Below are 12,531 nucleotides of genomic sequence, written 5' to 3'. Positions count from 1 at the left end.
CCACTACACCACCATGCCGCCAACAGCAAATCATCTCATCTCATCTCGTTATCTCTAGCCGTTTTATCCTGTTCTACAGGGTCGCAGGTAAGCTGGATCCTATCCCAGCTGACTACGGGCGAAAGGCGGGGTACACCCTGGGCAAGTCGCCAGGTCATCACAGGGCTGACACATAGATGCAGACAACCATTCACACTCACATTCACACCTACGGTCAATTTAGAGTCACCAGTTAACCTAACCTGCATGTCTTTGGACTGTGGGGGAAACCGGAGCACCCGGAGGAAACCCACGCGGACACGGGGAGAACATGCAAACTCCACACAGAAAGGCCCTCGTCGGCCGCTGGGCTCGAACCCGGACCTTCTTGCTGTGAGACGACAGCGCTAACCACTACACCACCGTGCCGCCGACAGTGAGTCATAATGATGAGAAATCATTATTATGAGATAAGTCATCCATCCATTATCTGTAGCCGCTTATCCTGTGCAGGGTCACGGACAAGCTAGAGCCTATCCCAGCTGACTATGTGAGAGAGGCGGGGTACACCCTGGGTAAGTCGCCAGATCATCGCAGGGCTGACAGATCGAGACAAACAACCATTCACACTCACATTCACACCTACGGTCAATTTAGAGCCACCAATTTGCCTAACTGCATGTCTTTGGACTGTGGGGGAAACCGGAGCACCCGGAGGAAACCCACGCGGACACGGGGAGAACATGCAAACTCCACACAGAAAGGCCCCCATCAGCCACTGGGCTCGAACCCAGAACCTTCTTGCTGTGAGGCGACAGCGCTAACCACAAGATAAGTCGTTAGTATGAACGATTATATCATAATTCTGAGATACTTTCTCAGATTTCATTATTATGAGATTGGATCTCATTGTTATGAAATACCAAGTCATACTGATGAGAAAATTTTCATTATGAAAATTTAAGTGATAATTATGAGAAACCTCTTTATTATGGTGGCTGAAATAGCCTCAGGACACAACAACAACAACAACAATGTTGTGGGTTTACCGCATTCATTCATCTTTGATAACGAGTTTATCCTGATCAAGGTTGCTTTAGCTGAAAGTGAGTTTCATTCTGCTGAAATAAAATTACATAAATTCACTTTTGGGGAAACCACAAAGCGCATGCGTGGAAAAAATCACTGCGGGCTTGCGATCCAAAACAAAACGCAGTCACGCGCACACGAAAGCAGAAAGGAAGTTGAAGTTCTTGTGACTGTGCTGTGGTTTCGCTTCCTTCATCCGGGTCACACACACACACTGCCTCTCAAACACTGAATTGCGACATTATGCTGGGTTTATTCCTCGTTATGATGATAACGTTTTCGTAAAGTTGCTTCCATAACAAAAACAAACAGATGACAGATGTGTGCAGATCTCAGCTGATTTCCAGATGTGCAGACTGGATGTCTCAGCTTCCTACTCAGCTCCTCAGTGTTCCTCTGTGGGATCTCGCGATACCTGGTATAGGACACGTCATCATGAGCCATCATAATCTTGTTTATTTTATTATTATTATTATTTTTTTTTTTTTTAAACTTAACATAGACCTGGACCTGTTTTCTTTCAGGTAGTCATGATACCATGACATACTGTCTGGACCAGCACAGTCCAGTCCTGAGTTCCGAGCCTTGGATACTGACCGTACTGGACCACGTTGTACCCTGTGTCATGAGGCCGTGTATAAAGAAGTGGGCCACCACTCAGGTAAAATGTGTGCACCAAACTATCACATCGTTTACGCCTTTAGTGTGCTTCTTTTAGGACAAAGTTCTGCTCTGTCCACCACTTGCAGCTTCCCAGGTAAAAGACACACTATCTGACCATCACAACTATATGTCCGAGATCTCATTCCAGATCTAGTCCCTTCTTTGCTGTTATAATAAGCTCCGCTCTTCTGGGAAGGCTTTCCACTAGATTTGTGTTCATTCGTGAGATCAGGCACTGCTGTTTGGTTTGGAGGTCTGGGGTGCCGTTGGTGTTCCAGTTCTTTGCAAACGGGTTCTGTGCAGGACATTCGAGTTCTTCTACTCCAGCCTTGTGCTTTGTGCACAGCAGCATTGTCATGCTGGAACAGGTTTAGTTCCATCCATCCATCCATCCATCCATTATCTCTCGCTGCTTTATCCTGTCCTACAGGGTCGCAGGCAAGCTGGAGCCTATCCCAGCTGACTATGGGCGAGAGGCAGGGTACACCCTGGACAAGTCGCCAGGTCATCGCAGGGCTGACACAGACAACCATTCACACTCACATTCACACCTACGGTCAATTTAGAGTCACCAGTTAACCTAACCTGCATGTCTTTGGACTGTGGGGGAAACCGGAGCACCCGGAGGAAACCCATGCGGACACGGGGAGAACATGCAAACTCCGCACAGAAAGGCCCTCGCCGGCCGCTGGGCTCGAACCCAGGACCTAACCACTACACCACCATGCTGTTTAGTTCCATTGAAAGGAAAATGTAATTTTGCTACAGCATGCAAAGGCATTCTATATATACAATTATGTGCTTTTAACTTTGGGGATGGGGTGGCACGGTGGTGTAGTGGTTAGCACTGTCGCCTCACAGCAAGAAGGTTCTCGGTTCGAACCCAGCGGCCAACGAGGGCCTTTCTGTGTGGAGTTTGTATGTCATCTGCGTGGGTTTCCTCCCATGGTCCAAAGACATGCAGGTTAGGTTAATTGGTGGTTGTTTGTGTCTCTGTGTGTGTCAGCCCTGTGATGAGCTGGCGACTTGTCCAGGGTGTACTCTACCTCTCTCCCATGGTCAGCTGGGATTGCCCCACGTGACCCCGCACGGGATAAGCAGTTACAGATAAAACAAACAAACTTTGGGGATGAACCACATATGTGGGCGATGGTCGGGTGTCCATATACTTTTGGCTGGATAGTGTGCATGCTAAATGTACAAACGATGTAGTCTAACCTTGATGGTAGCATCGCAGTGACAAGGAAAATAAAATGCACCACTTTTTTTTCCACTTTTCTTTAATTTTCAGGAGCTGACCATTTCCAGTCAGCTGGATTCAGGAATTCGATTTCTTGACCTAAGGATCGCTCACAAGACGGAAGATCCAAGCCAGAAGTTTTACTTTGCGCATGGATTATACTCTCTAATTACTGTAAAGGTGAATATCGCCATTAACCAGTCATATATCATTACACATTCTACTGTACCACAGCGCTGTTGAATTCTCAAATCTGATTCGTCAGGTGTTGATTAATTTTCTTTTACAGCAGCCCTGACAGTAGTTAGGACTGAAAGACAAATCACAGGTTGATATCAATATCAATACACTCATTTTAATACATTCTCGTTTATGTAATAACAATTCAGTCACGGTATGGCAGACTAGCTCCATAATCTAAGATGAATAAAAAAGTTCGTTAACAAATTTTCTATGAGATGCTTATTTAGCCGTTTGGAAGGAGTCTCCAGTGTCTTCAAAGTTTTCAGACATGGGAAATCTTCAGGACACTGGAGTTTGTGCTTGTGAGGTCACAGGACAAGCTGCATTTCTGGATCAATTTTAAGAAAAAAAGAGGTTCGTGAGGGAATGAGTGTTTATCGCTTCTGTAACTAGCTTATTTATCTAACATTCCATAACGTTAAAGGGAACTAGTGACGTGAATGAAAAGTATGCGTGTTTCATGAATATATTTTTAATTTGTCTCTGAAACTGACTTTTAAATTTCTGTGGTATAGGTGGAATAAAACACGTCACACCACCTTGCAGCTTGTAGTTGATTATTTTCCTGTTACGGCGTACCCCCTGAGTTCTTTACACCTCACTCCCTGATAAATGATATTTTCTCAGGAGGCGCTCACTGATGTCACGCACTGGTTAGAGCGTCACACTAAAGAAGTCGTGATCGTTGCTCTGTCTGCTTTTGATGATGTGAACCCTGAGCAGCACAACAACCTGATTGACTTTTTGATGCAACTCTTTAGCAAGAAACTCTGCCCCAAATCGGTAAGCAGCTGTATTTTCTCAAAGTACTAAAATGGGTCGGGTTTTTTTTTTACCTCCTTACTTAGCTGTGTCATGTCTCAGGAAACTCCTTCTCTCGGAGCGTGTTGGGCTCACGGTTATCAGGTGATTCTCTCCTACGCTGATCCTTCTGGGTCTGGGCACGAGGAACTTTGGCCAGCGTGGGATTACTGGTGGGCCAATAAGTCAGACCCAAACCTGGTCATTTCATACCTGGAGCAAAAGAAGAAGACAGGAAGACCAGGTAAGATGGGTTCAGGTTTATTTGATATAAAAATGAATTAATGTATCCAGAAATCACCCAAAAATCATTTTGAGAAGCTTGGAAAAACAGGTTTGGATTGAACTGATTCGATTCAATCGACTATTGAACTAACTAATAACTATAAAATCTTGATAATAAATTTAACCTTGATAATACTGGGTTGGGATTTCCATCACGATAACAAAATTGGAAAAATTGACAATCCACTTGCTATGCTTTACAGACCCAACTTTAGGAACCATGACTCCATTTGACTGAAAACTTTTGCCAATTTAACGTATTCTTTTTTAAAATTCCTCAATATTCCTCATCTGATCTTATATGCATGTATGTATGTATATATGTTGCTTTGGCATCCATCAGATGGTTTCTTCATGGCTGGTCTAAACCTCACTGAAGACACCAGGTACGTCCTCTGCCATCTCACACAGTCCATGAAGAGCATGACGCTCCAGGCCTACACTGTACTCATGGACTGGGTCAAAAAGCAGCACCCTGGCTCCCGGAAAACGTCCGTCAATATCATCTGCACAGACTTTGTCGGGATTTCAAGAAGCGAATTCTGCGAGATTGTTATTGGACTCAATGCAGAACTCTGAAATGATGACCGAGGAGAGAAAAACGATGCACTTTTGCATCAAGACTTGAATTCAGTCCTTTAGTGTTCTGCTTCCTGTTTTGGAAAAAAGCAACCATGCCCGGTTGTACAGCACATCTTTAAGAGACGTTTGTACAGTTGATGATTCACAAAATAAATTATTTGTATGTCTATGGATGCATATGGGCGGCACGGTGGTGTAGTGGTTAGCACTGTTGCCTCACAGCAAGAAGGTCCCGGGTTTGAGCCCAACGGCTGGCGAGGGCCTTTCTGTGCGGAGTTTGCATGTTCTCCCCGTGTCCGTGTGGGTTTCCTCCGGGTGCTCCGGTTTCCCCCACAGTCCAAAGACATGCAGGTTAGGTTAACTGGTGACTCTAAATTGACCGTAGGTGTGAATGTGAGTGTGAATGGTTGTCTGTGTCTATGTGTCAGCCCTGTGATGACCTGGCGACTTGTCCAGGGTGTACCCCGCCTTTCGCCCGTAGTCAGCTGGGATAGGCTCCAGCTTGCCTGCGACCCTGTAGGACAGGATAAGCGGCTACAGACAATGGATGGATGGATGTGTATGTTCATGTATGTGTTTAGCACTGTCTAAATCAGTGGTGAAGTGAAATAGTGCCACCTTGAGGTGAATTGCAAAGCACTTTTGTTTGTAAATCGCAATACATTTTAAAGATTTGGATGTTATGATATTAAATAAGGCAGAGTTTTGATGGAACCTGTCAAAATCTATGTGTCAAAGAAATTCATTAAATTTCCCTGGTGTTCTTTCTGTTCTAAAATCATAATCGATTATTGCTAATTGGACTAATTTAGTAAGACGAAAGTGCAAAAGCATCCCCTTCGGACAAAATGTCAAAGACATAGAAATGTAATTCACAGTCAAATAGGTCTAATGTTTGCTAAAATATTATTCGTGAGTTTAATCTCCCTTTCTAAATGACATAGAAATATCCTCTAATATTTTCTCATCGCATGACCGAGCCATATTATGAAGCGCAAAATATGACACAGGAGACCCTGAACTTTTGAGCAACTGAAATTCAAACAGTATAGTATTGTAGTATTGGTACTATACTGTACAAAATCAAAATAAGGATGTTTGAGGTTTTTTTTTTTTTGGAGAGGGAGGGGCTCAGTGCAGCTCTGCAAATAATCTTTAAAGGTAGGCTGCCTTTCAGATTTTTCAAGTGTAGGTCATAAAAAGAATTTTCCCGACACCCAGTTATTTGATTGTAATGGACCGAAAGCTACTGAATTCGAATCACAGACTTCCAATTTTATTAGTTTTTTAAAAAATAGAACAATTAATGAATTTAAGGCCGCATGGCCCTAAATTCTCCGCTATTTTTTCCTGCTTCACCATGACCCAATTCAAGAGGTGGGCTTTCCACTTTCGCGCAAGGCATTGTGGGATACAAATTTGAAACGGGAGAAAAAACGGAGGCCGCGAATGAAACGTGAAAGACCGACTACAGTAACGGAAAGCGAGAAGAAAAGACGTCATGTTATATACGAAGGAAAGGAAACGCAGGACCAAACTAATAAATATCGGCGCTCAGCGAGCACCTCGGTGTGATCAGCTGTTCGTTTAGCGACAGAATGATGGAACTGTTAGTGCACGATCAAAGTAAACCTGTAGATGGCAGTAATGCAACACTGTGGATGCCAGCTGCCGTAAAACCTTAAAGATGAAGACGACGATGACTAACGTAAGCGTGCGCATGCGCACACGGACTTCCTCTGTCTGCTTGACTGCGTGAGTAAACGATTTCATGCACATTATTTGCTAGGGAATTTGCCCCTCAAATTAAATAACTTCCCAGCCACAGAATGGCCTGGGTTGTTTTTTTAGATATTACAAAAATAAACATATCACAATGACCAAATTTCAGAGGGAACTAAATTTGACCGATTTTCTGAAATCGAAAGGCCGTCTGCTTTTAAAGCTGCAGTAAGAAAAATTAACTGTCGTAATGTTAACATGTTAACAGGGTGACTAATAGCCTGGTTTACTGGTGAGCGTAAAGTTTCGGGGGAAAATTGAATGTCGGAACAGGAATACAACAGATAGCTGCTGACTTGGAGACTAATTGTTTGTTGCTTACTTGTTGCTTTCAGATCACAGAACTGGAGTATACCGTACATCAAGTTTCTAGAAGCATCACGACCTGAGCGACAGACTAGATACTTCGAGGTGGATTTAAGACTTTCTCCGTCCTCTTTTGACCCTTCTCTTCTCTTCCTGATAAATAGATTATTTAGGGATTCACAGGTAGTCGGTTGCGCCTGCGCTGCTCCTGTGTACCATGCACTGTTGCATTAGGCTTAAAGCCACAGAGCAGACAGATGGCTGAGGAGAGCCAGATGGATCTCATTACAGGGTCTTATTAAGGCACTCTAGAGACGAGTGGATAGATAGAGAGGAAGCCTGAGTTGCCTGCTTCTTCCTGCTTGCACTTCTTACACCAGTTTGAAGAAATCTAGAACTATTTCTGAATGATCATGGAGAAAGAGGATGAGGAGGAACTTTTCATCGAATGGCCTGCTGAAGAAGGAGAGCAGGAGAGCACAGAGGATGAGGACGAGGAAAAGGAGGCTAAGAGGAAAAGAGGGTTGGGTCTCCCCAGGCCGAGTGTTTCACTGGCCAATCGCAGAACTTCACTTCCGTGTCCGGTTAGCAGCTATACACAGTAGATATATTATAAGTGTATAACTTCGAGAAAGTATTTACGTTTTAAACTTTTGTATTCATTTGACAATCAATATGTCTAAATTTTACTGTAGAGCACAATTCATGACTTCTGATTTACAAAGTGGACAAGAGGATAACACTGGATATTAGATTAGATGTTACGCAGTTAGTGCTAAAGAAAGCAGTTGAAAACAATTATATATCTGTGTTATGTTCTATTAATATATTTAATTTTTATTTTTTATTAACATTTTAAAAAAATTTTGCCATAGTTTTTTTAATAGTTTTTATGCCTTTTTTTTTTAACCCGAGTGGAATCAAAGTTTTTCTATTTATCTAGTTGAACAAAAAGCTAAACTCGGGATTGAATTTCAGGAATCATTAAACACCGGTTTTCGTTTCATGGTAAACCTGTTGCTCCATTACAGGTTTCAATTTCATGTTCATAAAAATAACTCTGTGCAAAAGCAGGTTTAATATTCCAAAATGGAACTTTATATTATAGTTTTTATGGCATTTTTTTTGTGTGTACAGTGTCTTGCAAAAGTATTCATCCCCCTTGGTGTTTGTCCTGTTTTGTCGCATTACAAGCTGGAATTAAAATGGATTTTTGGACGGTTAGCACCATTTGATTTACACAACATGCCTACCACTTTAAAGGTGCACTTTGGTGTTTTTTTTTTTATTGTGACACAAACAATAATTAAGATGAAAAAACAGAAATCTGGAGTGTGCATAGGTATTCACCCCCTTTCATATGAAAGCCCTAAATAAGAGCTGGTCCAACCAATTCACTTCATAAGTCACATAATTAGTTGATTTAAGATCCACTTGTGTGCAATCAAAGTGTCTCACAGGATCTGTCACATAATGTCTGTATAAATCAACCTGTTCTGGAAGGACCCTGACTCTGCAACACTACTAAGCAAGCAACATGAAAACCAAGGAGCCTCCAAACAGGTCAGAGACATATTCCACACTTTGAATATCCCATGGAGCACCATTAAATCCATTATAGCAAAATGGAAACAACATGTCACCGCTACAAACCTGACGAGAAGGCCCCGCCCAGCAAAACTCACAGACCGGGCAAGGAGGGCATTAATCAGAGATGCAACAAAGACACCAAAGATAACGTTGAAGGAGCTGCAAAGATCCACAGCGGAGATGGGAGTATCTGTCCATAGGACCACTTTAAGCTGTACACTCCACAGAGTGGGGCTTTATGGAAGAGTGGCCAGAAAAAAAGTCATTGCTTAAGAAAACACGTTTGGAGTTTGCCCAACAGCATGTGGCAGACTCCCCAAACACATGGAAGAAGATTCTCTGGTCAAATGAGACTAAAATTATCTTTTTGGCCATCATGGGAAATGCTATGTGTGGCGCAAACCCAATACCCTGAGAACACCATTCTTACAGTGAAGCATGGTGGGGGCAGCATCATGCTGTGGGGATATTTTTCATCTGCAAGGACAGGAAAGCTGGTCAGGACTGAGTGGAAGATGGATGGCACTAAATCAGGGGCGATTTCTCAGAGAAAACAAGGGAAGCCAAGCTTCCCCTAAAATTCTCTCCCCAAACTGTGGCGTCTACGACGTTGAATTCTCATTAAAACAATAACTTGCATAACATAATATATGCCCAAGATTGTATTTATGTTCATAACTATCCTGTAACTTATTTGAGTGATGTCTGACGAACTTGCAGTTCACTGTGAGAATCACCTTTGCTGCCAGGCTGTAACCTTTCTTATTTCAATGGGCTCTATGGACTGGCAGCAGTTTTGCCAGATTGGGCGGTTTTAAGTGCATTTTGGCGGGTTTTGAACATATTTTGGGATGGAAAACGTCAGCAGTATCTGGCAACACTGACTGGCAGCCGGGTGTCCGTTGCAGTCTACGAGACGGCTCTGAACAGCCAATTTCGGCTAGTTGTTATTGGTTAAAATCAACAAAATCGTCACTTCCAGGGAAGCCGGGCTTCTCTGGGACTAAACGAGACAGTGGGAGGGACAAGAAGCCGGGCTGATAAAGGATTATTGGAGGTAGTGTTTGAAAGACATGAGGAGGGCGGTACTTCGGCGAGGAACACGGAAGTATGATCAGTCAGTCCCTAGCGGATGTCGAGAAAGTGTAGTCGTGTGCCAAAGTGCTGTCCGAATTTCTTTTCATATAAACGTTTCTTCTCATTGATGTCTCTGTACATTACTCTGTAAATAAATGTAAATATTACTCGTTGTGCTCCGTTAACTTTCATCCATTCTATCAGTTTGATCATTCGTGAATTCACTCGTTTATTTCATTTGTAGTTCAATCTGGTTGTAGGCTAGCTTGAGCCTTATTGGGATCTGCAGTGCTAGCTGCTAACAGAAATTGGTGAAGTCTCTGGAAAGCACAACCAGCTGGTATGACAGGGTCACAGACCATTTTCTGGAAAAGGAGCGGCGGGCAGAATTTGTGTACAAATAGTGTTCATGTTCATGAATCTGAAGTGTGTATATTGTTCAGTAATGTTAAGAGAATGGTGGGCTCTGTGTTATAGGTTATACCTGGGTATAATATTCAAGGTTCTGTGTGTTGCATAGCCTACCTGGTTATGAATTTCCAGACTGCGTTGCAGAAGATGTTCAAGGATGTGTTGCACAGCTGGGTGTTGTGTTAAAGACTCTGTGTTGCATATCAGGATATGATGTTCAAGGCTCTTCGTTGAATAGCCAGTGATTTTTGGATGTTTGATATTTTTGATTAAGGATATGAGGCACTAGCCTGGCAAGCCAGACTATAACATGAAATGTACAAGCAAAAATACTTTCTGCCACTAGGTAGGGTTATCTAGTTCACTATGCTAATGGGGCACACCTTTCTATGCTTTGATATCCGGCCTACAGGTTTTACGATGAATGCATAAAATGGGCTTCCCCTGTTTTAAAAACCAGCAGCCGCCACTGCACTAAATACAGGGCAATTCTGGAGGAAAACCTGTTTGAGTCAGCCAGAGGTTTGAGACTGGGACGAAGGTTCACGTTCCAGCAGGACAATGACCCTAAACATACTGCTAAAGCTACACTGGAGTGGTTTAAAGGAAAACATTTAAATGCCTTGGAATGGCCTAATCAAAGCCCAGACCTCAATCCAATTGAGAATCTGTGGCACAATTTGAAGGTTGCTGTACACCAACACAACCCATCTAACTTGAAGGAGTTGGAGCAGTTTCACCTTGAGGAACGGGCAACAACCTGAATTAAAAGTAGACTCTTCAAAATATTTACATGAATTTCAGACTTTCTTAGTATTTGCTACGTCCCCTTTTTTTTTTTTTTTGCTTTAATGACAGTGTGCAGGCGAGCTGTGTAAAACCTGGTGATCCATTTTAGACCAAATTCATTAGTGTGTCATGTGGAGACATGCTTCAGTAGAAGAGATGAAGCATGAGGAAAATCTGACCTTTTATATAAAGCAATCATTATGATAAATATCTCATCTCATCTCATCTCATTATCTGTAGCCGCTTTATCCTTCTACAGGGTCGCAGGCAAGCTGGAGCCTATCCCAGCTGACTACGGGCGAAAGGCGGGGTACACCCTGGACAAGTCGCCAGGTCATCACAGGGCTGACACATAGACACAGACAACCATTCACACTCACACCTACGGTCAATGTAGAGTCACCAGTTAACCTAACCTGCATGTCTTTGGACTGTGGGGGAAACCGGAGCACCCGGAGGAAACCCACGCGGACACGGGGAGAACATGCAAACTCCGCACAGAAAGGCCCTCGCCGGCCACGGGGCTCGAACCCGGACCTTCTTGCTGTGAGGCGACAGCGCTAACCACTACACCACCGTGCCGCCGAGAAATGTCTGCATTTACTATTTTGATGAATTGACAGGAATCGCAAACTTTCCTGGTTACTGCCCCCTGGCCCTGTGGCATGGGTGTTTATTTAGCCACATTGTTCCAGACAACAGAACGTGTTGCCATGCAACAATAAAATAAACATTAACTGGCGCGAAGTATAAATAGTGACTGAAAAATTGTGCTGTTTCTAATTAATAAATCAGTCAGTCAATCCTAGACTTTCATTGTGGTTTCAGATGTTTGGCTCCTACTGTATACAATTATAATCTTGTATTTTTATTTCAAATTTCCTGATGTCTCAATTCGTGTTTAAAATCATGTGGTGTGACAAAACTTGAATTAAAATACAAGCAGGGTTTTTTTTCAAATAGTTAAACTTTGTCATATACTGTAGTTTAATGTAATCCTTGTGTTCCCTTGTGTCTCTCATTCTCAGCTGAGTGCTACGCATTTGACTCATCTGACATACCTGCATGTGGCTACCATGGCTCCAAGCCCAGTTGGCACGAGGCACCGGCTCAAAGGTGCTGAAACGAGGAAGGGTCCTGAACCTCAGCATGACCAAACCCAGGACCAGGAGAACGAACCCAAACGTGAGAGACGGCCATCAGCCACCCCAAACTTACTTCACGACCCGGAAAAGCAAAGATGCTTCAGGAGCCGCAACGTTATATCACTAGTGAGTGTGTATGAAGTGTTCATGAAGCAGAGGAGCTTGTTGAAGATGTATGTCTATTGTATGGAGTCAAGAATATGGAAAGTGATCAGTTATCAAGAAAAATGGAAATAAGATTTCATGGAGCAATTTTAGCCATTCGGCAAAGAAGAACCATCAAAATATCAAAAAAGAAATCTCAGTGAACTGTTTCAGAGTCGACTCTGATTTGACTTGCTGAAAAGATTCAGAACTCCCTTCTCTAAGCTCTGTAGCTGTGTTGCTGATAAGTGATTGATACAGATGTAGTGCTTATAGAAGGACCATGAACTTGACCAGGGCTTGACAGATATAGTGGTGTGTGTTGCAGAGTGACGCAGACAGCATGTGTCTGATTTGCCATGATGATCTGTGTAGAAGAGGAGGAACCATCCGGGAACTGCACTG

General features: G+C 43.0%; 1 protein-coding gene across 3 annotated transcripts; it reads left to right on the top strand.

Annotated features, from left to right (window-relative positions):
* Nucleotides 1-1,198: 1,198 nt before the first annotated feature.
* LOC132884291 (PI-PLC X domain-containing protein 1-like) lies at nucleotides 1,199-12,042 on the top strand. 3 transcript variants are annotated; one of them, XM_060918119.1, is made up of 7 exons: nucleotides 1,199-1,486; nucleotides 1,593-1,729; nucleotides 3,023-3,151; nucleotides 3,842-3,997; nucleotides 4,079-4,259; nucleotides 4,644-4,686; nucleotides 7,000-7,752. In XM_060918119.1, exons 1-7 carry the CDS (start codon nucleotides 1,381-1,383, stop codon nucleotides 7,202-7,204), a joined length of 957 nt encoding a protein of 318 aa, XP_060774102.1. In that variant the 5' UTR covers nucleotides 1,199-1,380; the 3' UTR covers nucleotides 7,205-7,752. The 3 variants fall into 3 exon arrangements, with proteins under 3 accessions (XP_060774102.1, XP_060774104.1, XP_060774103.1); XM_060918121.1 differs by lacking the exons at nucleotides 4,644-4,686; nucleotides 7,000-7,752 and adding an exon at nucleotides 11,866-12,042 and having other exon boundaries at nucleotides 1,200-1,486; XM_060918120.1 differs by lacking the exon at nucleotides 7,000-7,752 and having other exon boundaries at nucleotides 1,202-1,486; nucleotides 4,644-5,257.
* Nucleotides 12,043-12,531: the final 489 nt, after the last annotated feature.

This window comes from Neoarius graeffei, chromosome 4 (assembly GCF_027579695.1).
Source record: "Neoarius graeffei isolate fNeoGra1 chromosome 4, fNeoGra1.pri, whole genome shotgun sequence".
Classification (NCBI taxonomy): Eukaryota; Metazoa; Chordata; class Actinopteri; order Siluriformes; family Ariidae; genus Neoarius; species Neoarius graeffei.
Note: the sequence above shows the minus strand (reverse complement) of the source record. Positions and strands in the feature narration are given on the sequence as shown.

Excerpts from the sequence above, each read along its gene's own strand:
- LOC132884291 (XM_060918119.1), top strand. The coding sequence starts at position 1,381 with ATGACAGATGTGTGCAGATCTCAGCTGATTTCCAGATGTGCAGACTGG. Across the intron at positions 1,730-3,022 it reads AGAAGTGGGCCACCACTCAG|GAGCTGACCATTTCCAGTCA; the intron begins GTAAAATGTGTG and ends TTTAATTTTCAG. Across the intron at positions 3,998-4,078 it reads AGAAACTCTGCCCCAAATCG|GAAACTCCTTCTCTCGGAGC; the intron begins GTAAGCAGCTGT and ends GTCATGTCTCAG.